This window comes from Myxocyprinus asiaticus, chromosome 32, assembly GCF_019703515.2.
Source record: "Myxocyprinus asiaticus isolate MX2 ecotype Aquarium Trade chromosome 32, UBuf_Myxa_2, whole genome shotgun sequence".
Lineage (NCBI taxonomy): Eukaryota > Metazoa > Chordata > Actinopteri > Cypriniformes > Catostomidae > Myxocyprinus > Myxocyprinus asiaticus.
The window spans coordinates 26693019-26718777 of NC_059375.1; the positions used below are offsets into that span (position 1 = coordinate 26693019).

Here is a 25759-nt window from a genome sequence, read left to right on the forward strand (position 1 = left end):
GTGCTGCTTCTTTAAGACTTGAAAGTAAACACCCACTGTTATGATTGGCTCTCTGCTCTTGACTGACCGGCTCTGTCCTCCCCATCTCACTGCTCACCACTACGGAAGTGATAAGGTAATCAGTGGTTGATGTGTTGTTGTAGAGACGGTCAGTTGCAAATGTCTACCACAGTGTGACATTCTAATGTGGAGGAAGTAGAGACAAGTCATTATGGTAGCTTGGTTTCAACAAATGCTATTTTTGCAGTAAGGACATTTTGAGTTCTGAAACTAAAAGTATGTTTGTATAGTACAATGACTTCTTAATTGTCAAAAGATCAAGGAAAATTGGATTCCTCATGTCATGACCCTTTTAATCCCAAGTGTTTACTCACAATGTATTTAGAGTATTTGTTCAATCTAAATGGATTCAAATCCAGTGTCAACAGTTTAGTTATTTAAAAATATGATGCAGCCTGTGAGTCTGTATATATTCATATATAAATATCTGTATGATGGATATCAGATATTTCAATAGTTTGTTGGTTCTGTGAAAAGCTTTTCCTTTATTCGATAATATCTTCCCTCTTTTGCCATAAGCTGCTGATGAGTTCCCTGCTCGACAACTTTCCCTTCCTCCATGAAGATAATGTGATCTGCTTTCTCTACCGTCTCCAAGCGATGAGCTATCACCAGTACTGTCTGATCTGTTTTGTTGAGTAGGTCTTGAACCTGGAAAATGAAAGTATATGAACAGTTGCGTGTAAGTGGAAAAATATCAGAATTATTTTTTCATAAAGATGTAACTATAGAGGTTAAACTTCACAAAAGCTGAAAAATCGAGATGTCAAGATGTATTTATTCTAGAGAGGTGCGTACTGCTTGTGCGCTGTAGTCCGTATCACTGGTGGCCTCATCTAGGATGAGAATCTGTGGGTTCCTTATCAGAGCTCTGGCTATAGCAATACACTGCTTCTGCCCAGCAGACAGCTGGTCACCACATTCACCAACGTCTAAAGAAGGTAGAGTATGCAAAATCCAACATGAGCACAAGGAGGATGATTCTAAAAGGTAGACTAGATCAAGAGATTAATTTCAACCCTTAAATTACACAAGGAGAGTTGGCACTCTGTATACTAATATGGAGTTTCACATTATTCCTACCTGTGTCATATCCCTGTTCCAACATGCATATGAAGTCGTGTGCATTGGCTTTCCGAGCAGCCTCTTCAACTCTTTCGATGGTGCAGTCTTGCAAACCATACTCAATATTATGTCTCACAGAGCCAGAAAAAAGCACAGGTTTCTGGGATACCATCACCACCTGAACCAAAGGGAAGAAAGTATAACATGTTATTTGGATGTCCATTATAAACTACAGTCTGACCAAATCATCCAATAGAAGAACTGATTATTTGCAAATAGGGATGTGCTATGGAGGCTGACTAATCGACTTGTCATCCAACAACTGACTAGTCGAATAGTGGGCGCAACTTCTAACATTTTTAGTGGTTGTGTTTTTAATGGGAGACACAATGCTCAAATAAATTGAGAGACGCAACTTCTTGGAGAGCGTTTTTGCATGATTACAGCTTACTGTGTTTAAAAGTGAATAATAGTCAGCACAGTAAAACACTCTGCAAAAGTTTAATGTCTTTAATGCTTTAAATTTAGTCCATTTATGCACCACTGCTGTTACAGCAATCAAAGCACTGCATCAACATACATTTCAAGATGATCACTGTCGGATGTTAAATCCTCTGCTGTGAGTAATGTTCCAGTATTTGAGGTGCTTTGGAGAGATTAAAGTACAGTATTTTGCTGATTCTGTCTGACACTGCTTAAATAAATAGTTGCAGTAAAAAAAAGTTTAAACTGTTTGATGTAATGAACTAGTTGTGTATATGCATCATTATCTTGCAGTTCTGCACTTTTGACAGTGCAGCGAGAACCACCCTGAGTGCTCCCATGTGCTCCGGTTACATTGAAGCATGTCATTCTGAGTTCAGGATGCACATAAGCTGTTTTGTGCCACTCTGTATTGGAGCCTTTCTTTGATAGATTTATACAATAAGATGTTATAGTTATTTAGCCTATATTTTTAGTTGAATATCCATACCATGTTAAAGTGCTGCACTTAGCGTCCTATATCCCTCTGAAACTTGTCTGATAGAGGTCACTTGACCATAACGAAGCCTAATTATACATAATTATCCTACACACCGACTAGTCATTCAAACAACCGAATAACTAGTCGATTATGAAAATTGGTAGTTTTGCACATTCCTATTTGCAACTCGCTTGGCAAGTTATGTGGTTCTGCATGCTTGTGTATAATTTCTTGCCTTTTGGTGCAAGTATTGATGTTGGTAACGGTACAGAGGTACTCCATCCAGGAACACTTCACCCTCCTGTGGTTCATAGAATCTCTGCATCAAGCAGACACAAGAACTCTTCCCACCACCAGAGGGCCCTATCAATGCTGTCACCTTTCCTGGACTCAATTCCAATGTCACAGACTGCAAGAATTTGACAAGAGCATGGATGCAAACAGCAAACAGTAGTTCTCCAGGGTAGGGTGACCAGATATCCCCATTTTCCGGGGACAGTCCCAGTTTTTGGTGGTCTGTTCCGGACTGAAGATGTCCCCAGAAATGTCCCAGTTTTTCCCAAGCGATCAAAACAGCCCGCATATTGAATTATATTACATGATAAGAAATTTAGCCCGTGCAGCAAAGCCTACCATGTGCTGTTTATTTTGACCAACAGAGGGGGCAGCTCGCTATAGCAGATTCAATTAATTTGTCTTCCTTCACTGATTACATGGTTGGGCCAGTTTTGCCATTAAGAACTGGACCAGGCAATTGAAGAGATTTATCATCATTGTTATAAACATCAAGGTAAGCACATACTATCTATTTATGTTATAAAATTATATTGTTATGTATTTTATAACATGTTCTGGATTCGGCATGGGACTGTATTGAAAGTTTGGCCTTCATAATGTGGGAATTCCTGCACAGAACGCACAAAGTATAACACGCTGGTGAAAAGTAGTCAAATTAATCCCTGCAGATGAACAAATAAAATCAACAATTTTATCTTTGTATTGGACTGTAAACCAGTTAGTGTGATAATTTTTTAGTATGATCAGTGTAATATTCACACACTAAAGGAAGCACCTTCTCACATATTTGATCATTTGTTGTTTTAACATATACCTGAAATAAATTTCAAATAAGAATCTGACATTAATAACATGGAAAAATAAATACAAATGTATAATAAAATATCTACAAAGCAATGTACAGAGTACATTACAGAATAGATTACATCATGCCTTGCAGGGAAACAAGTGACTGAAATGGAGCACCATAATGCATAAGGTAGTAATTAAGAAAAACAAGACCACATGAGATATGCAAACAGTTAGGTAAAATAGTATTATAATTATTATTATCATTATTATACAATATTGAATATCTTTGTGTCATATGATAAACTATGTTTTAGATGCTAAATGTTTACATTCTTCACCGTATTCCATGAAATGATTAAGATGCTCAAAGGGCAGGACCCTTATGCTGTGGATTCAGCTGCAATACTTCCTCATTGTATATACATGTTTGTTTAGTTCACTTTTATGCCACAATGTCATCTGTACAGCATAGAAAAGAATGAACTCATTAAAGATGAAACAGAAGAGCACTAAAAATGATCAACTTTACCTCCATGTTTTAATTTCATTGAGACAAAGGCTACAGTATTCAATAGAGCATGACACACCACACCGTAAAAAATATTTCCATGATTTGTTAACTTTATATCTTTCACCAAATCAATTTAGATTCATTAATTTGTTCAGATAACATAAGAATTTGTGTTTTTATTGAGTAAACTAATGGCACATTGGCAATGCACTGATATAATGTAAAAAAATAATAATAATTCCACTAATTGTTATTTACTATACCTTTTTATTCAAATTTTTATTTTATTATCAAATTTTATTTTAAATGAACTCAAAATTTTAAGGCAACCAGTTTACTTACTTTTTAAAGTTAAACCAAAATAATTTCTTACAGTGCATAGTTCAGCACATTGCCACATTCACCATTGTCAAAATACATAAAATCCGATTTGTCCCCTTTTTTAATAAGTAACATGAAATACCAATGACCTATTGACCACTGAACTTGAAATGTCCCTGTTTTTCATTTCAGAAATCTGGTCATCTTACTCCTGGGTGAATGTGTTAAAAAATATATTCTTTAAAATATGATACAATTAGACATTTGGACTAAAGATGAAAAAATACCCCTTGTTTTTATGCTTGTACTATTACTGTTTTTCAAAAACGGCTTTAGCAGTATAAATACAAATACCTTGAGTGCTTTTTCATCAGGGCGGGAGTGGTACGAAAAGGTGACCTTCTCAAAGGTCAGTTTTCCCTCAAGCTTTTTTGGGGCCAGATTGCCCATTTCTTTCATCTGTGACTTCCTGTCGAGCAGCTGGAACACCTTCACTGCTGAGCCCACAGTGTTTAGCATGTCTCCATAGATATAAACAAGATGCTGAAAATATATTGAAGAGCAGTATTTTAGATTTACCCAAAAAAGTAGTCATATCACTGCTGTAAATCTTGACTGGCAGTCTTACCCTCATGTTGGTCACCATGTCCTTCTGGTAAAACACAAATGCAAGGAGGCTGCCGATGCTTAGCTGTCCAGATGAGATGAGATTACGGCCTTGGAACAACATTTCTACCTTCAAGCCCACTGTAATGAACTACAATGTGAAGGAAGATACAAAATAAAGATACAGATTTGTACATTTAGCAGGAAGCTATGTATTTAGAACATGCCTGAAAACCAAAGGGAACAATTAAAGGGAAAGTTCACACCAAAATGAAAATTCTGTCATCATTTACTCACCCTCATGTCGTTCCAAACCCCTATGACTTTCTTTCTTCAGGAAACCACAAAATAAAAAGCCTCAGTCATTATTCACTTTCATTGTATGGAAAAAAATATGCAACAAAGTGAATGAATGAATGACTGCGGCTTCCAGTACCTCACATTATGCCTAAGTGTGCTTTCACACTAGCACTTTGGTGCGCACCCGTGTTCGAATGACGTCAATGTTCAGTTCATTTGGATGATGTGAACGCTGTTTTCTGAACTCGGGTGAAAAACGAACTTGGGTTCAGTCCAAGCAATCGAACCAAGTGTGAAATATGTCTGTCTCAAGATTCTGTCTTTATTCAGTACATAAAGGCATAGTTCACCCCCCAAAAAAAAATTCTGTCATCATTTACTCACCCTCATGTTGTTTCAAACCTTTATTTCTTTCTTCTGCGGAACACAACAGGATGTATTAGGGTATACATCCTGTTGTGTTCCACAGAAGAAAGAAATAAAGGTTTGAAACAACATGAGGGTGAGTAAATGATGACAGAATTTTTTTTTGGGGGGTGAACTATGCCTTTATGTACTGAATAAAGACAGAATCTTGAGACAGACATATTTTAGAATTGTAAAACTTGGGACTGTATATGATACTTTACCCTTCGTATTAAGAGGAAAACAGCACTGTAGATGCCTTTCCTTTTCAAAACCTGGAGTTTTCTGTCCAAAATCTGTTCATATCTTCTTTTCTCCTGATCCTCTGCATTAAAGCTGCGCACTGTCTTCATAGACTTAATGACAGAATATGCCAACTCTGCAGTCTCTGCATTACAGTCTTGAAGCTCTATGGATGTTTTCTATTCAGTAGGATAAGGCATGAAGTTAATAGACATGTAAAAGTGGTATGGAAGCTAGTCCAAGGTGGGTTACTTACCTGGGAGAGGTTGTTGTAGGAATTCTGAATGAAAGCAAGAAGTGGCATTTCGATGCATGTGAGAAGTGTTAACTGCCAGGACAGGCGCAGCATAAAGAACAGCATGCCACATGTCTTCACCAGACTCCGCAGTAACACATTCACATTCATGGCCACAGAACGACCCATCTTATCAGTGTCAGAGATCAAACGTGATGTGAGACTACCTGTAAAAGAGGAAAAATAGTCATGATAGTGAAATGTCCTCACATATAGCCACCAAATAATTGCTTAGTAAGAAAAATTAAGTGAAGAGATCATACCTGGTTTGTTTTCTTCAAAGAAGTTTATCTCCTGCTTCATAAGATTCTGGAACAGCATGTGTCGAATTCTCATGTTGAGTCTGCTGAGGCTACACATAAACATCCCGCCGCGCAGACCAGTGAACACAGAACTTCAAGACACAACAAATAATCATATTAGTCCAAGAAACAGGGGTGCTTATACAAGAGGGCATTGGTTTTATTGCTCTTGAAGGGATAGTTCTACCAAAAATGAAAATTCTGTCATCATTTACTCTCATGTTGTTCCAAACCACATAACTTTCTTTCTTCCTCAGAACACAGAAGATGATGTTAGGCAGAATGACAGCCTTTGACCCCGTTTACACCTGGTATAAAGATGCGTCTCAAGTGATCCGACCACAAGTGGTCAGGCAAAAGTACGTGCGTCTCTTGTGACCACTTGTGTTCAGATTTCAAGGATAGTGTCACTGATTTCATGATGACATCCATCAATTACTGTTTCTGCATGATTTTAAAGTGCATCAAAGCGCGCTGTTTCTCCCAAATGCAGCTGAAATTTTATCTAAGCACAAACAACATTTCAACCAGAATTATCCATTGTTTAAGTGGGGTTGTAAGTTGAGCTTAAAATGTGTGTGCTTGTCATCTATGTCTGTATGTTGATATCAGACACACTGAAGAAGATCCGTGAAGTTCTCGTGCTTGTATATCTATCGCTCTGCAGCATTCAGGACAGATAGCGTTTACACCTCAAATGCGATGTGGTCACACGCGTTCTTGACTACCTTCGTTTGTGGTTTTTGTGATCCGATCACAAAACGTTTAGACTGTGTTTACACCTGAATTTAACACTGACCACTTGTGATCGGATCACCTGAAACGTATCTTTATACCAGGTATAAACAGGGTCTAAGTCACCTTTCACTTTCACTCAATGGAAAAAAATGCAATAAAAGTGAATGGTGACTGACATGTCTTTAACATACTGCCTAACAACTGCTTTCGTGTTCCACGGATAGAAGAATGGTAAAGAAGAAAAGTTTAAAAACAAATTGAGGGTGAGTAAATATTGACAGTATTTGAATTTTGGGGTGAACTATTTCCATTTAACATGGCTCAAGTGATGTTAGACTTACCTTCCTAGTGAGCACAGTGCCATGAGTCCAGTGGCCCACAAGAAGTTTTCATGCTGATATTTACCACTCAATATGTCAACAACTTTTCCAACGCAGTATGGAATAAATGTCTCAACTACAAAAAAAAAAAAGATACACTTACAAATTTTTGTCCTTTAATTTGAAAAACAACAATAACAAAGACAATCGTATTTAGATTGAATCTGATCATTGCACATTACTTTGGCTAATGTGGTTATTATTATGCTTTCTTTCATGTAGATGTGGGTCAATGACAAGGCACTCATTTGTTTTTTGTCCACATCTAATAAATGGTTTAAAAATACATTAAAAATGCAATTCACACAAAACAATTACTTGATTACACCTCTACTGTGATGAACATGATTTGAAGTCATTTTGCTATTTTTTTCTGGGGCTTAATTTTGTTTTTTTGTTTTTTTACTTTTTTTTTTGATTTTCAGAATATTTCTACTTTTTTTAACCTCTGACAGACTTATTTGTCAATGATCCACATGACACATTCATATCAGGGGTGGCATTCAGTCAACTTGAACCAGCATTAGCAACCAATATGTGTCATATTTTTTATATGAAACAGGATATTTAACGAGAACAAAATGTAGGGCTGGACTGGATTTTATCCAACTGGAATTGATTGGATTGTGAAAAGTGGCCTCTATATGACAGGTGGTGTTGAAAATTAAGTGGGCTTGGCGAGGTTAACCAAAAAGAACAGTCATTTCAGAGGTGGTGTAAGTTTTTAAATTGTTATGAAAGATTACATCGATTTTATGTTGACTTCAATGGCAAAGACTAATTGAATTAGTGCATAAACTAGATACACTCACATAGCGCTGCCAGACTGAGGAAGACGAAGGCAGCCCCTAGGTGAAGGTAGTCGGGTCTGGAGTAACGAATCACTCTCATCAGGAGTGTCTTGGCCTCTTCATCCTCCTGGATTCTGGCACCCTTAGCTGATCCACCATGTGGGAAAGCCACCTCCCACACCAAATATATCAGAGAAGATGTAACAGAGCTCAGGATCACCATGCCAGGATCAGGCATAGGGCTGAACCCCCTCACAATCTCTTGCAGCAATGGCTGAGCAACACTGTCAAATACTGCAGGTAGGAAGCTCTGTAAGGCCACCCAGCGCTTCAGGAGGGGCTGAACACTTTTATCAGCAATATGTGTGGTTAGTGAATAAAGCACAGCCCAGCTGATGATCCTGAAAGCCCACAGGCACCTTAAGTCCAAACTGCCCTCTCCATCCAGCCACAGCAGTGCAGTCCACACACATGCCCACAGAACAAGTTCACAGCACAGCAGATAGACATGTGCTGCTAATGCAGCTCTGGAGATGGGGTGAGCCTTTGAGATCATCTTAATATGTATTATATAATAATACACCAAACTGAAAAGGTTACAGCATTAGAGAAGTCTGGTCTTTCTTGATCATGCTCATTACTCAAAACTTAAAGCCCACTTACAACAACATACACGTTCTGAAGTGCATTAAAATATAGGTCATAAGCCCTGAAGAATAAATGAATGAAAGATATCAAATATTAGTCTTAGCACAAACTTCTTTCAACGAAGCTTTTGGAGTTGCATGGTTCCTTTGCATTACATTTTCGGATACTTTGTGACTTTCGGTTTCACTTTCGCAGTTGTGGGCTTTGACAAAATTGTTTTTTCAGTTCCAGTACGCATAAAAATGAAAATTATTACCTTATAAAATATCTATAATATAATACGCTCTCGTTTTCCTTAAAACGAGGTAGTGTTTATCAACAGCTGTTTTTTTTTGTTCTTTTCTCATTTTGGCTGTGACGGATTGTGTCGTTGTACGGCCAGAGCCCGTTACAAGAGAGTCTCCAGGTTTAGCATAGAATAGCACAGCGCAGACATTCAATGGGCGTACACTGGGCAGGAAACAAGAGGCCGTTGTTTTTGAATGGATGTCTACGGAGGAGATGCTTCCCGACGCTACATAAACTGCTTTTGTGAGGAAACAGTTCATCACTTAATGAATTAACCGCCTGTCTGCTAATCTTAAATATGTTTTACACTAAAAAAAAACCGTTTGGAGTGAACTATGTCTGGAGTTTACTACGATAAAATTGCTGCTTTATAAGGAAAGTCACGGAAGATTTTGCGACAGGTAGGTGTTAGTTTACGGCTCTCCCCATTCATTTGTATGGTATCCACAAACGATGACTTACTGTCGTAACACGCGTGTTGACCGTTACGCTTTCTCCTATGGTTAATGTGGGGTTTATGTAAAGTGTTGAAGATCTCTTGGCAGCGTTGGTTGTCGGATATTCTGAGTGGCCAGCAGGGAGCGCTGTTTGAATATTCATAATTCGAATATCATGATACAAATACTGTACATCTTTTCAAGAGGGTGATATCTGGAGATGCATTTATTCTTTTATTTATTTATTTATTTATTATTATTATTATTATTATTGTGTGTGTTTCATATTTGTAATTATTTCTTGTTTTATATATATGTAATTATTTATGTAGTTTATATTAATTCAATTATTCACTTATTTATTGTATGTTGTATTAGGCTAGCATTTTTGAGGTATTTATATCCTCTGGACTGTTTCTAAATTTAAAATAAAAGCAACTTTTAAAAAATGTATTTAAAACAAAAAGATTACACAGACCCAAGTACCCCCCATCAAGACTCTCAGCCAAACCAGGGACCGGCAATATATAAAGCTAGATTTTCTCTGTAGCATTTTATAATAACTTTAAAGCTGAAACATGTCATTTCTGCGAAACCGAATAGCAAATATAAACACTGTTTTCAAAACAGCTTTCTGAATACGCCCACCTTCTGCAGTTGGTCAAACAAACAGATAGTCCCGCCCCCAACTCACGCCATTGAGTCAATGCTATTGTCTCTCTCGAGACCGTTGTTCAAAACAAACAATAGAATTTTTATAGTGCCACAGAGACACAGTGATTACAGGTTACAGTTACAGTTTACATCCTACAGCTTTAATTTATAACTTTATGAAACACTATTACTTATAATGCTTAACAGATTATTAATGTACCATGTTTAAGAAACATCATATATGTTTTACACACTCAAACAACCAGGGGTCTCCTGGTTTAAACCACTTGCAGGTTTTTTTTTTTTTTTTTTTTTTTTTTTTTTGTAGTTTAAATTATTTATTTATTTAGTTATTTTGCTCTTTTAAAATACTTTCTCATACTAGTTTAATGTGCAGAGACAACGGTAAGACTGACTTCCTAATAGTGGTAACACTGTGGCTCTGTGGTGTTTTCAAAATATTTCTCTGTTTGTTTGAGCAGGCAGACAGGTCAACTTCTGGCCCAACCAATGTTGTGAGTTTGAGATGGGAAAACCTGTTTGGCTGAACAATGGAAGAGTGTGGGATACCTGTTATACCATTTTTATTTTTGCATATTTTGCAATTAAATTTGTGCCTCTATGTTAGTTAATTGAAGTACATGTTCACTAGGATTTTAACTCTGTAAAACTTTTAGGGTTTACATTGAAATTTCAACACCACAGAATTTGCTGTGTGTGGAAATCACAAACTTCAGGTGTAAATAGAACTCTGGCTTATAAAGAAAGGTTAGACTTTTCTCCAAACATTGTACAAAAAAATGGGATGGGTTTATTTAGTTAAATAAAATAAAAAATAGGTCAAATAATTCTGCTTGTTTATTAAGTGCAATTAGACAGCAGAACAAAATCTTAAGCACTAAAATTCCAAATATCTTTGCCTTTAATACAGAAATAAACTTTATCATTGTAGTAAATACTCTGTAATGTACATTTTGATATACATGATACATTCTAGAGAGGCTCATAGCCTACTTCTTTCAGAAGAAGGTATATTGCTTTGGTAAAGTATATAAAAAAAAACAATAACAGCACAACTATGACAAGACTAAAAACAGTTTACATGAGAAGAAATGAACAGCTAGCTTGCATTACAGTGAAATGTGTCTTATTCTGTATTGAATTAAAATAGACCCTTTGAACACTTGCTGTTCAAACACTCACAATACTAATCCATGAACCTAACAACTCCACAAGGGCACGTACTTAAGTATTAAGGGCAAATCATACTCAACTGGAAAAGAAAGTCTGTGTTTGATATGTCTTTGCAAGTTTCATTGCACGTGTTTGGGTTAAATAAGGCCTGTCTTTGAGATATTGTACTGTGTAAAATCTTAGGCACATTAGATGTTTTACATAAACATTTGACATAAGATGGTTATTTTATATCTTCTGCTATAGTCTGTCAATAGAAAATATCAATTTTAGATTTCCAAACATTTCTTTTGTAAATATAATATAATATAAGTAGAACAAGAAGTCCTACAACAATACTGATTTTTATTTTAGTTATTTTTTTTATGTCTACTGCACTTTATGTTAATTTAATTGAATATGTTATGGCAAATTATGTTAAGTTAATTGATCAATGAAAAATATTCAAGGCATTATTTTTGAAAACATCCCCACTATACTTCAACAACTGTCTAAAACCTTTGCACAGTACTGTATCTTTAGCCATCAATTGCCCACGTGTAGTAATAACAACTTTACTAAAATCTAAAATCTTTACTAAAGTCTCTTTTCTTACTTTGGCAATAGAATGGGTAAATGTAAAACATCAGGTGAACAATCTCCTTTTAAGTTTTAGACAGTGAATGCATGTCTTTCCGTGTATGGAGCTTATTATCACAGTGCATAATAATGTATTGTGATATAATTGATAAAAATGAAGAAACTGAGTCTGCTAAAAACTTGACATAGTGTAGATATTATAGGCATGAAACAAACAAGCTATGATGCATTCCTGACTCCAAATAGCTTATTTTCTGGCAAAATAACTTTAAAGTTTTGTCATTGAAGATCAAGTATAAAGTAGCATTTTATAATATTTAAAGCTGCTATTAGTGATTTTACACATTTTGCTAGTCCGCTAGACTAGGGCACTGAATTAGACCAACCTGTCAACCTCCCGCACTCTGTCCAAAACTCTGCTCTCCAAACACGTGAGCAAACAAAAACACAAACACATAAAATACAAAAAACACGTTCTCTGATTCGTTAGTTTTCTGGAGAAAAAAAAAAAAAGTGCTCACCTGTCTCCTTTTTGCTGTTTGCAGAGCCTAGGGCTGTCAAAGAAATAAATGAGATTTCTCAGGACACTTATTTCAGTCCAATCTGTCAGCTAGTAAGAACATGCTATTAACAAATCACTTACATCACCTTTAATTTACTGTAACCCAAACAGATGGCATTATAGTATACCATGGCACTTAGCATACAAGGCATACCAGTGACATGAGCTCATGCTCACTAGACCATATATCAAAGTACAAAACAACGCAAGTTTGACACTCACTGAAATGATACATTTAAAAACAACACATTTTGTGTTACTAAGAAACGGAGTAAAAAAAAATAAAAAAATTCGGTGTATACTGAATACATTTTCATGAGCTGTAACACATCTGATATAGATAAAAATTTAAACATGAACAACCCCAGTCTGATTCTGATGCAGGTCATATTTCAGTAATGTTCTCTCTCTCTGAAGATAGGTTATATGTCTTATCCCCATCTGTAGGCACACTGCTGTACTGGCAGCTTGTTGACAGAGTGACTGCAGGCTTAGCTGGAGATCCAGAAGCTGGTGAATTGTCCTTCTGGGCTGCATCGCGACAGTCCAGCCAGTAAAATGAAACTATTAGGAACAGAGCTGATAAGGCCACTGAGATACTGCAAGCCAGAAACACATATGTGTACAAGCCAGTACTGTCCACAAGGCTTCCTGTAACACAGGTATAGAAATATGATTACATTTAACAGTTTTATGAGGTCATGATTTTCTGTGTTTTGAACCTTGCAAAGTTCACCCAAAAATTGAAATTCTGTCTGAATTTATGCACACCCATGTTGTTCTAAACCTGTATGACTTCTGTGGAACAAGAAAGGACATGTTAGGCAGTATATTAGTCTCACTCCCTATTCACTTTCATTGCATAATTTTCTATACATTGAAATTGAAGGCTATCATTCAATAATTTCAAATCTTTATAAAGATACAGTACTGTGCAAAAGTTTTAGGCAGTTGTGGGAAATGTTCTATAGTGAGTGTTTCCAAAAATAAAGCCATGAATAATTTTTATTGATCAATGAACTTACAAAGTGCAGTAAAAAAAAAAAAAAAAAACGAAATTAATATTTGGTGTGACCACCCTATGCCTTCAAAACAGCAACAATTCTCCTAGGTACATTTGCGCACAGTTTTGTTCCTAGCATCTTGGAGAATTTGCCACAGTTCAATGTATTTAGGCTGTCTCAACTGCTTCTGTCTCTTCATGTAATCCCAGACTCGATGATGCTGAGATCCGGGTTTTGTGGGGGCCGTTACATCTGTTGCAGGACTCCTTGTTCTACTTACATTTCATTCAATTTGCAAAAGGAATGTTTGGGAATCTAAAATTTATATTTCCCATTGACACACTAAAGCAGAAGACAAATGTTGTTGTGAAACATTTAATGTGCCTAAGACTTTTTGCACAGTACTGTATTTTCAATTAAAAAAACATCCTGATCCACAACTAACCAATGTGCTATGTCATAATTATTTTGGAGCTAAACACCAAACATGAATCATGCATGACTGTATAGAGCGGCTCTTGGACAATGGTGAGAATTAAGCAGCACTCAGTATCACTCCAAGGTGCTAGGTTGTGCTTAGCCCAACTAATGACATTACTGTGTGAGAGAACATTAGTGAGAAAACATCCTGGTCAGTCTAAGCAGCCTAAGAACACAGCCTCCCCTCCCACAAAAACCCACACAAATCCAGATTAGTGCTTATACAGTGGAAGAGACATTCCATTCTTTGCATGCAAGCACAGACACAACACCCCAAGTACAGTTCTACACTCTCACGTTTATATGTTATTCTTTGTAAGAGAGTAAAGGAATGTCTTTAATGAAAGGTACAGGCTCAATGTAGCTAATCAGGAAACACCATATTCATATTTAAAGGGTTTGATTTTTGGTTAGTTGCCAGATAATGTGTATCTGGACTTTTTTTGTTCTTTTTTTTCTACAACAACAAGATTTTTAGGTTAAAATGTATATGAATGTATGGGGAAAAAAAGTGGTAGCATTGTTACCTCCAGGGTCTAGTTCTACTTGACCTAACCCATACAAAAACTACTTTCGTTGGTGTAACATAATTTGTCAGGTAAGTATTTACTATTATATGAAGCACATTTTCCTTTTTTTATTTTAATATTTAAAGTACAAATTAACTGGATTTATTCAAGTCAAAATTATTATTTAATAACATCACTCAATCAACCTGAACACATTCGGTTACACCAACAAAGCAGGTAGATATCGCTCCTTAAAGGGATAGTTCATCCAAAATTGAAAATTCTCTCATAATTTACTCACCTTCATGCCATCCCAGATGTGTATGATTTTCTTTCTTCTGCTAAACACAAAAATTTTTAGAAGAATATTTCAGCTCTGTTGGTCCTCACAAAGCAAGTGAATGGGTATCAAAATTTTTAAGCTGCAAAAGCACATAAAGGCAGCATTAAAGTAATCTATAAGACTCTAGTGGTTAAATCTATATCTTTAGAAGCTATAAGATAAGTGTGGGTGATAAACACATAAATATTTAAGTCCTTTTTTACAATAAATCTCCACTTTCACTTTCTTCTTCTTTTGTTTTTGGCAATTCGCATTCTTCATGTATATTGCCACCTAATGGGCAGAGAATTTATTCTAAAAAAAGGACTTAAATATTGATTTGTTTCTCACCCACACCTATCATATCACTTCAGGAGACATTAATTTAACCAATGGAGTCATATGGATTACTTTTATGCTGCTTTTATGTGATTTTTGGAGCTTCAAAGTTCTGGCCACCATTCACTTGCATTGTGAGGAACTACAGCACTGAAATATTCTTCTAAAAATCTTCGTTTGTGTTCAGCAGAAGATAGAAAGTCACACATCTGGGGTGGCATGAGAGTGAGTATATGATGAGAGACTTTTCATTTTTGGGTGAGCTATCCTTTCAATGTAACAATTGCAGGTAACCACTTTTTTCAGTGTAGTCTCTCAGTTAATATGAGGTAATAAAATCTGCATACATTCTAATGAGAAAAGAATGTTGTTTAAAACACACCACATGTCAACTCCCCAAAACTATTTCATGTCTATGGCAGGTACAGATGCAGAAAGACCAGCATGACCACATTTAAAACAGTCTTTGTCAGTTACTCAAAGCAAAGCATCTGGATATTAGAAGCATAAAGATCTTGTTCAGTTTGAGCCATACACATAAAGCTAGTGACATGGCACTTTCTACCTACATTACACTTATCTTTTGAAGTTATGCAACTAAAAGATTTTCATGTTACCTGCAAGAGGAGGCCCAACCAGCAGTGTGACGCTTTCCATGATAGACAGCAGGCCAAGAGCAGATGGGAATCGATTCATCTCAACTGTGTCCATCAGCACGGTGAACATCAGCGAGCCAATCACGCTCATAGATAACCCGTAAGTCAGCACATATATTAAGAGCACAGGGAAACTAGCAGCAATGCAGCAAATACTGTTACTGAGTCCATTAATAAACAGTGCCACCGAGAACACATAGATGTGCCGGCCTTTGAACCAGGGCAAGCCGAAGAGCACTCCGATGGGAGGTCGCACAAAGATGTTGACAAAGCCCAGGATGGAGAGCAGCAGGGCGGCTCGGCTCTGATCCATGCCGTAGGCTGTAGCATAGGGAACCAGGTAGATAAGCGGCACCACAAACCCTAGCATCATCCAAGTGATGCCCAAGGAGAAGACTCGAAATCGCAGGTTACAACTGAACAGGTCAAAGGCCATGTGACGTCTGAGGGAGGATGCTAATCTCTCAAACATCCCCTGCATTCTCACTTTCAATCGTTTTTTGTCTGGGGATGGTGGGGCGTTCTTAACTGCCTTGGTGATTCTGGGCTTGCGAGGTCTCAGTGGTCTCATAACAGCACCACAAACACAGCAGTTAAGTAGCACAGCACCCAGCACCAGAAAGCTCCCTCTCCAGCCAAGCTCACTGTGGAGATAGTCACCTAAAAAAGGCAATGTAGACAGTCCCAAAGCAGTGCCAGTGGACGACATTGCATTGGCAAAAGGACGACGGCGCACAAAGTAATGGCCGAGGATGGTAACAGCAGGCTGAAAACTCAAACAGAAACCCAGACCTGTGGAGCAAACTCAGGGTTATCTATGATATAGCATAAATTGAAATGTGCTAACTAAATTGGAAAATATCTACATAACATGGCTGAAGTTTGATGTAATTTGTACTTTGATAGATGAAATAGTCTGCATTTATCATTTACCATTAATTGTTAAAAGTTACAATACATTTATGTTGTTCACAATATTAAAGTGATAGTTCACCCAAAAATGAAAATTCCGTCATCAATTACCCCTTCTAATATTGTTCTAAACCCATATGACTTTCTTTCTGCTATGCAACACCATTCACTTTCATAGTATCTTTTTCCATACAATGAAAGTAAAAGGTGACTGAGGCTTTTACATCCAGTTGCATGAAGTCTTTTTTTTTTTTTTTACTAAGGTTGCCCATGTGGGAATCAGACTCATTCAAGGGTGGAATGAAGTGTAACTCAACGTCCCTGATAATTAATAATAAATAGTGCTGTCAGTTGATTACATTTTTATATCATGATTAATCACATAATTTTTCATAGTTAAAATTTGACTATGTATATAATTTTTTTCCAGTCAAAATGCATTTATTCGCTTTTTAGGAAAGAAAACAAAACAATATGTAACAACATAATGCTTAATTAACATTTTTATTAACAGTTAATCATGCTTAAGAAAAATAGGGAAAAAAACGCGTTAATTTTTTTAAATTAATCACATTTGACAGCTTTAATAATAAATAATAATAATAAGAATTTTAATAATAAGAAATGTACATTTTCAGGAATTTCAAAAGTCAAATGTTATTTAGTTAAATATTTGATTAATTGTTATTAAATGTTAATACTGAAAAAAACAGAAGATCCAAATGGCATGTATTTATTAAATGTTGTATTTTTCCAGTATCATTTTTATGTATGTAGTATCTCTTAAAACTGCATAAATGTTATGGACACTGCTAATATGGTTACTGTCTCAAAAAGAACAGTGCACCACCTGTCAAAACCTGTTTGATTACACTAGGCTGGGCTCAGAGGCGTACGATCAAACCGGTGCGATCTGCATTAGTTTTGCTGTTTACCACCAAAAGAGGTACTGATTGGTTGTCATAATAAACCAGCTGCTCAGATGGCCTTTTCAACATCACAATATCTTTATTTTCTTATGTTACAAACATTTAAACAATCACTAAATAAAAGTTTAAAGCTGTTACTGTCGGAGCGCACTGTTATGATGCAGCGATGGGGCCATATTTTCTGACATCAAACAAAGAATAAAAAAACTAGTCAATCTACTTGAGCCTTCTCTCATTCCGTCCGTCACACATTCTAACCACTTCTGGTGCTGGGAAAGTGGAAGGGCTAGGTTTTTAGAACCTTCTATGCTTCAGTGTTGTGGTCGCTTGCGGATGTGACATGTAGAGCGATCTACAGTGCACGAGTCCACTCGATTAACTGCCATTTCTTGAAACTGCTTCCCATTTCGATTTAAACCAATGAGGTTCTACCTTGTCCACCTACATTAAAGGTCCGCCTCCGACTTGGGAAATGACAAATTATAGTTTACAATTTGGGGTGTCACTTGGGGCGACCAATCAAATTCTAGGGGTGGCCAGGGCCAACCATCTGGACACGCCCCTGCTAACATCTCCATTTGTGTTCTAGAAAGAAAGTCATACGTGATAGGAACAACATGAGGGTAAGTAAATGATGACAAAATGTTCATTTTTGGGTAAACTACCCTTTAATGTCTTGTTAATAGACCTGCTGTATTAGACTCACAATCGTACTGTTGTTCTGAATATAATCGTGCTGTTGCACAGAGTACAACAACACTCTTGCTTGAGTGATACTGCTTAAGTTATAACCACATCATATTTGAACTCATACTCTTATTCATGTCAGCAGCCAGTAGAGTGTAGAGCTTTGTAGTTATCCTTTATATAATCTCATCTCTTTATGTAACCACTGCTGTTGATCTCTTAACCACTGATCATCCATACTGACCTGTTATTACCCCAGCAGTTATGTATAACTCAAGTATGGAATGTGTAAAAGAGCTGACGGCCATCCCCAAACCACTCAGCACTCCCCCAAACATCACTGTCGCCCGGCAGCCGAAGCGTTCCACCAGCACACTGCAGAGAGGACCTGGAAGAAAAAATGCTTACGGTAAATAAGGGTTGCATTTATGGTGACTTACTCCGAGGCCCCAGCATGATACACCATAATACACCATAATCTCACTCTGAATTCCACCCAAGAACAATGAGTTGCCTTGTTCAAATATGTTAAGCAAATGTCAACACAAAACTATTGCAGGTAACTCACATATGGCAGTTCAAGAGAAACACTGAAATGTGTTAGGTCAGTCTTTTCCTTTTAGTTGTCACTATGACTTTGAGAAAGATCTTCTCTCAATAATGCAGGCCTACAGAAAATTATGTAGGGTTCACAACCTTTCTCTCACCACTACATGCCAACATCACCGTGATGCTGCAAAAAGAATTCCTGATTTTTATTGACTGTCTCTGTTGAAAGCCATGCTATTACATGCTTAACTGATGTCTGCGATATCACTAAAAATGAACAGAGCAGATGTCAAGTAATGACCACAACTTCCTTCTCACAGTGGAGAAGCGAGAAAACATGTTCTTTTTTTAGTTTTTTACTCAAAAAGCCTTCTTTTTCTTTTTTCTTTTCTCCTCAATTTGGAATGCCCAATTCCCAATGCACTCTAAATCCTCGTGCATGGTGGCGTAGTGACTCGCCTCAATCCGGGTGGCGAATCTCAGTTGCCTCCGCATCTGAGACGTCAATCCGTGCATCTTATCACGTGGCTTGTTGAGCAAGTTACTGCAGAGACGTAGCGCGTGTGGAGGCTTCACCTATTCTCCTCAGCATCCACGCACAACTGCAATTGCTACCTTAAAGAGCTATTTCTACTAGAACGCTTAAAAAAGTTTTGTTGGTATAATCTAATATATTCAGGTTGATTCAGTGATGTTAAATAATATTTTTGACTTGAATAAAACAGTTAATTTAACACATGAAGCAACTTTTTTGGGTTAACATTTTTTCAGTGTAAGGAATGTGAAAGTATGAGCATTATTAATACGTGGGAAAAATACATATTTAACACAAATGAGAGAGGGAGTGTGTTAATTGGTATAATTGTTGATTAATGTGTTTTGATAAGATGTATGTATAACAGCTACAAAAGCAACAATTAGACAAGATATTGAAGGCGGGTGCACACCGTACGATTATTATAGTCCTTTACGATTGTTGCTTGTCAGACTGTACGATATGAATGCATTTTTTCCTCTCTCTCTGAAAGTCAGGACATCAGCATTTCCATTGCTCCAATACCACTCCATCACGAGCATAGGCTAACATTTACAAGAAAGACGGATTTTGTCAAATAGGCCTATAATAAGACAGCTTGATCACAAATACAGAAATTACAGATATTGAAAATGAACGTGAGTGCGGGAGGTAGCCTACATTAGGTAATGAGCTACAATGAGCAAAGATTCATTGTGGAAATAAAAAGACTTGTGGCCCGAAAATTACAAACTTCTCCTTTCACATTGGGGAAAACAAAAAAGGTGGGTTATAGTAAGTCTTTCTCCTCTTTTCTATTAGTAACCTATACGCCACGCAAAATTTCGAAAATGCATAAAGGCTGATAATATATCACGCTTGCAAATACCATATGGATAATGCACAAACATGACATAGATTTCTGGAATTGTATCCAACTGTATTTGCTGATTTGGATTAAAACATCCCATAAATACTTACCAGTATAAATTGTTCAATCTTTCTATTTTATTTATTTATTTTTAAATAAAATTGGAGTGGTGTGAATCTTAACTAAATAAGTTTACAGACATTTAAAGTAAATTTATTAAAAGTAAAATAGTAATTAATATAACGTTGTAAAGAAAATGCATGATAAATGTAAAGAAAAAAAACATGTTAAGAAAACGCAAACATTTATATATTTTCTTTTGTATTTATTTAATTCAGAGAATAATGCTTTCATATTGCTGACGTGTTACACTTTTCTCCAAATATTTTCTCCTAATTTATTTATAAAAAATTTATATAAAATGAAAAGAAGAAAAAACACTGAAAGTGCTTGAGTAGAGTGATAACTGGGCACAAATGTTGCTATGGCGCAAACACGGAGCGGACTATCTCATCTGGCCGTCGTAATGGCAGTCACACTATACGAAGGCGTTGCTAAATTTCTGACACTGCCAGTACTTCGTCAGAGGCTGAAGATCATTGCAAAGGCTATTAATCACTGAACGTTGTAAGATTGATGATTTTGCTCTGCGACGACAGAAATCCTTTAGGATTCCCGAAATGTGTCTCAGACAGCAGAATCGTGGCCAAAATCGTACAGTGTGCACCTGAAAACCTAAGACTGGTTAAACTGTAAAAATAAATAAATAAATAAAAAATCAGGTAACGTAACAAATGTGCTTCATGTGGTAACTATGTGGCTATTAAAAATAGTGTATGCTCAGAATGTTCAAAACACCACATGACTCCTCTGCATGATGCATCCTTACCTCCAGCATGTAGAACTGCTATCATTATTGATGGCACCCAAGAAGTCTCACTGTTGCTGGCTTTAAATTCTGTCTGAAGATCTACATAGAAGATGCCGATGCAGGAAGGAAATGCCAGTGTCAGCGCTAAGACAAGTATGGTAGCAAGCAGGACCACCCAGCCCCAGCCTCCATCCGGAGCATCAATGGTGGCTGGTTCAGATTCACCTAAAGGGGGTCCTGGACCTTCCTTCTCTCCCTTCTCAGCTTCAGGCTCACATGGCTCTCCTGTCTGCTCATCCATGCTGGAAGGTTGTTGAGGTGCCATATTTTCCTATCTGAGGGTAACAAAGTCACTGCCATCTGTGGTTTTCCACCAGTGTCAGGACGGCAGGGCAACACATTCTTGCATATCCCAAGTCATTAAAATAAAATGTGCTTGTAACCCCCCCTATACAATAAAACAAGAAACTTATTAAACAGTCACTTAAAGAAAATGCCATGGTAACACATTACAATAAGCTTTCATTCATTATCATTAGTTAATGCATTAGGTACCATGAACTAACAATGAACAATATATATATATATATATTTTACAGCATTTATTCATCTTTGTTAATGTTGGTTAAGAAAAATGCAATTGTTCATTGTTAGTTCATATTAGTTCATAGTGCATTAACTAATGTTAAAGGAACAGTTCACACAAAAATTCAAATCATATACTCACCCTCATGCCATCCCAGATGTGTATGACTTTCTTTCTTATGCTGAACACAAATGTAGAGTTTTACACGATACATCTCAGCTCTGTTGGTACATCCAATGCAAGTGAATGGTGACAAGACCTTTCAAGCTCCAAAATCACACAAAGGCAGCATAAAAGTAATCTATATGACTCCAGTGGTTAAATCTATGTCTTTAGAAGCAATTATTGATGTCCTTTTTTACTATAATTATCCACTTTCACATTCTTCTTCTTTTGTTTTTGGTGACTCACATTCTTCATGCATATACCCAAAGGTCATTGGGCAGGGAGGAGAATTTATAGTAAAAAAGGATATAAATATTGATCTGTTTCTCACCCACACCTATCATATCACTTCTGGAGATATAGATTTAACCACTGGAGTCATATGGATTACTTTTATGCTGCCTTTATGTGCTTTTTGGGGCTACACATTTTTAGTACCCATTCACTTGCATTGTATGGACCTACAGAGCTGAAATATTCTTCTAAAAATCTTCGTTTGTGTTCAGCAGATGAAAGAAAGTCATACACATCTGGGATGGCATGAAGGTGAGTAAATTATGAGATAATTTTCATTTTTGGGTGAACTATCCCTTTAACATACTGTATACAACTTTTGATTTAAAAAATATATTACTATATGTTGAAATTAATATTAACCAAGGTTAATAAATGCTGTAAAAGTGTTCATTGTTAGTTCATGTTAACCAATGTTGTTAACTAATGTTAACAAATGGAACCTTATTGTAAAGTGTTACCAATTCCATTAACAAAAACAATTTTTTTTTTTTTTAAAGGACTGACCATGCAAGGTTAAAAAACAGTAATAACATAGTAAATACTATGCAGAATATTTTGTAGAGCTACAAAACTGAAGAAAGTAAGTACTAGCATGACCTTCTCAAACTCCTCTCTTTACTTTTCTTGTACAGAGAGGGGGAAGAGTGTATGTGGCCACATCCACCATAGAAACCATGTCAGCTCCATGAAAACAGCTGCTGAGATACGGTATATGTCTAAAAGTCGACCTATGTCCACACATGTTTCTGTATTGTGCATACACACAGGTGTGTAAGAGACCAGACCAGAGGTCAGTCATTTCAAACTGAGTGTCACAAGGTGGCTCTGTGTAGTTCTGACCATTTGCAGAGGCAGAATTTCGGATCTGATTTAAGCTTCGGATATGTTGAAATATTTGTGAATTTTATTTTAATTTTTTAAATTTTTTAAAGAACATCAAAAACACTATAAAAAATGTAAGACGTGTTTGACTGCTAACAGCCCACAGATACAGTAAAAACATCATATGACAGACTAGCAGGGCCATAACCACAATATACTTTGAGGGGGACAAGTCCCCCCCAGTAATCAGATATGGCCAGATTGTCCCCCCCAGTAATTGATATACTTGTTGCTGTTCTGCTGCAGTCCATTATGCATTGCTGTCTAATTGTCATTAAGTTGTTGCAGGAATAAAATAATGGTTTAAAAAAAGGTTAATTTTTACCCTGCTCAGTAATCTAACACTGCTCGTTAATGTCATTTGAGATCAAATGGATGGCTGGACTCCAGTTTAAGATGCTAAGTGGGAACCTTGTGGATTATCCCAGCGCCATGCATCAGTGTCAGCAGTTCAGGTTACGAGCATTTGTGTCATGTAAGATGTAAGTATCTAACTAAACATGCAATATTTGACCACAGTTTTATGATAGTAATTTCCAAGGATGCAAACTATCCACCATTTGGTGAAATTCACTGTTTTTAAGACCTGCGACTTGTGACTTCGAATGTGCTTTTAGGTTTTGGCAAGGACAGTGTCATATTCTTAATGCAAATATTATTAGGTAATCATTAACAATCAATTTAAGATGTTCTAAGTAATTTCTTTATGTCTTTAATTAATTCTGAATTTTGTACAGCATCTCCTAAGAGTCTTCTTTTAAAAGAGACCATTTTATTTTGAGTATGCCTTATCAGGTTGTGCTAAAAGAAATTAGCCTCCAGTTAAAGGAGTAGTTCACCTAAAAATGGAAAATGTACTTTTACTCACTCATTTACTCGCACTTATGTTGTTCAAAACCCATATGCTGGGGTTTTTCTTGGAATATAAAAATAGATAATTTAAGCAGCTTTATTCCATAGAATAACAGTTTATAGTGAGCAGGAGCTGTCAAGCTTCATAAAGGACAAATACTATAAAGGTTCATTATAAAGACATCATAACAATAGTCCATATGACAAGTGCACTATATTCCAAGATTTGTGTTGTATGGACTACTTTTATGTTATTTTTATAATGATTTTTTTTTTTTTTTTCCCTCTCTTTGGACCTTGACAGCAGTGGTCAATATGAACTGATTATGTATGGTAAAGAGCAGCATTAGGACTCTTGAAGAACATTTTGTGTATAAAGAGGAAAAAACAGTGAGGGACAACTTGAGGGCTGTAAATAATTTTGTGTATTTTCTTTTTGCTAGCCAGTTGACACAGTCATGCCATTTTACAGATACATCAATCAGTGATGAAAAGAAATTCAAATTATATTTGTCTTTTCTTTGAGACAGCACAAAAAAGAAATAAAAGATGACTGAAACAGGCAAATTGCTAGCAATGCAGACACAATGTTTGTCTTGTACTGTGTGAACTTTAAAATACATGTATCTTTTAAAACCAAAAATGATAACATTTTGGGCCTTTATCGCAGTGTCTTTACTATATTAAAGGAACAAAGAGGACCATTATATTTGTGACCCCACCCCCAAAATGGTTTGGTTCCCCCAAAGTTCAAGGTTATGGCCTTGATTGAAAGTACCTGTGTCTCTCTTCCCCGGGCTCTCTTGTCTCGTGAGCCAAATGTCAAGCTTTCATTCAGCTCTGTCAGCCCAATTTAAATAATAATAATAAAAAAAGACGTATTGCTATGCACAACCACTGTAAAATTCAACTTGAAACAGCCTCGTCAAGTAAACAACAAACCCACCTTTTAAGCGTTTTCAGCTATCCACGGCTGCTCCGCGTCTGTGTGTGTGTGTGTGTGCTTGCGGAGGCTGCGGACACTGTCAAAACAGCGGTAGGAGGAGACACTCCGGGTGGAAGCAGCTAACAACTCCAGTCGAATGAGCAAAAGCTGACAAATGAAACAGTTTGAACTCTCACATCTCGAACTTCTAACCAGAGGGCTAAATGGAAGTGGTAACGGCTCCTTTAACTGCAGTCTGTCCGTAGGGAAATCTGTGCACTGGGGCGATTGCATGGCATTTCCTTTCGAGTCTCTCTCATCCGCCTTGTGTCGCTCTGAAGGGCGGGTATATTGTATACTGACGTAGTTAAGTAAATACAGCCCATTGCCCATATACTGTATTCGGTATTACTTTACAATAAGGTTCCATTTGTTAACATTAGTTAAAAACATTAGTTCACATGAACTAACAATGAACAATACCTTTACAGAATTTATTTATCTTGGCTAATATTAATTTCAACATAAACTAATCCATTTTTAAAATCAAAAGTTATATCTGTTAACATTAGTTAATGCACTATGAACTAACAATGAACTAACAATGAACAACTGTATTTTTTATTATTAACTAACAACATTAACAAAGATTAATAATGCTGTAAAAAAATATTTTTTATTGTTTGTTTATGGTACCTAATGCATTAAATTCTGTTAGCAAATTGAACCTTATTGTAAAGGGTTAGGATTTATTCAAATGCTTGTTTCTTAAGACCGTTCATACAGTGAGTTTTATGATTGTAAAACATGAGTTTGACACTTACTTTGGTTTCTAAACCGTACCATTTATAGTTTAGATGAGTTTATTATATTCTGTAAAAAAAAAAAAAAAAAAAGAAAAAAAGAAAGAAAATTGGAGTCATCTTTGTGAATTTAGACAAATAAAAAGCTTTCAATACAACAAACAAATCAACTAA

The 25759-nt window shown here is 36.4% G+C and overlaps 2 protein-coding genes across 4 annotated transcripts; both read right to left on the minus strand.

Annotated features, from left to right (window-relative positions):
- Window positions 1–510: 510 nt before the first annotated feature.
- On the minus strand, window positions 511–9125 carry LOC127422768 (antigen peptide transporter 2-like). 2 transcript variants are annotated; one of them, XM_051666510.1, is made up of 11 exons: window positions 8092–9125; window positions 7241–7355; window positions 6123–6253; window positions 5821–6026; window positions 5546–5743; window positions 4639–4767; window positions 4365–4553; window positions 2325–2498; window positions 1144–1303; window positions 859–992; window positions 511–711 (listed from the first exon to the last, which is right to left on the minus strand). In XM_051666510.1, the coding sequence occupies exons 1-11, from the start codon at window positions 8624–8626 to the stop codon at window positions 511–513; spliced, it is 2172 nt and encodes a 723-aa protein (XP_051522470.1). In that variant the 5' UTR covers window positions 8627–9125. The 2 variants fall into 2 exon arrangements, with proteins under 2 accessions (XP_051522470.1, XP_051522471.1); XM_051666511.1 differs by lacking the exon at window positions 5546–5743.
- A 1812-nt stretch (window positions 9126–10937) lies between these two features.
- Window positions 10938–25410, minus strand: slc16a5a (solute carrier family 16 member 5a). Of its 2 annotated transcripts, none has more exons than XM_051666514.1 (5): window positions 24804–25410; window positions 21094–21523; window positions 18515–18658; window positions 15704–16534; window positions 10938–13083 (listed from the first exon to the last, which is right to left on the minus strand). In XM_051666514.1, the coding sequence occupies exons 2-5, from the start codon at window positions 21398–21400 to the stop codon at window positions 12818–12820; spliced, it is 1548 nt and encodes a 515-aa protein (XP_051522474.1). In that variant the 5' UTR covers window positions 21401–21523; window positions 24804–25410; the 3' UTR covers window positions 10938–12817. The 2 variants fall into 2 exon arrangements, with proteins under 2 accessions (XP_051522474.1, XP_051522473.1); XM_051666513.1 differs by having other exon boundaries at window positions 21094–21410; window positions 24804–25409.
- Between the last annotated feature and the right edge of the window lie 349 nt (window positions 25411–25759).

What these genes read in the sequence shown, in the direction of transcription:
- LOC127422768 (XM_051666510.1), bottom strand. Translation starts at nt 8,626, where the DNA reads ATGATCTCAAAGGCTCACCCCATCTCCAGAGCTGCATTAGCAGCACAT. An exon ending in GCACTGTGCTCACTAGGAAG is followed by an intron (nt 6,254 to 7,240) that starts GTAAGTCTAACA and finishes TGTGTCTTGAAG; the next exon opens with TTCTGTGTTCACTGGTCTGC. An exon ending in CTGATGAAAAAGCACTCAAG is followed by an intron (nt 2,499 to 4,364) that starts GTATTTGTATTT and finishes AAATTCTTGCAG; the next exon opens with TCTGTGACATTGGAATTGAG.
- slc16a5a (XM_051666514.1), bottom strand. Translation starts at nt 21,400, where the DNA reads ATGGCACCTCAACAACCTTCCAGCATGGATGAGCAGACAGGAGAGCCA. An exon ending in AGCAGTTCTACATGCTGGAG is followed by an intron (nt 18,659 to 21,093) that starts GTAAGGATGCAT and finishes TTTTTCTTCCAG; the next exon opens with GTCCTCTCTGCAGTGTGCTG. An exon ending in GGTTGGGCCTCCTCTTGCAG is followed by an intron (nt 13,084 to 15,703) that starts GTAACATGAAAA and finishes CCTGTGTTACAG; the next exon opens with GAAGCCTTGTGGACAGTACT.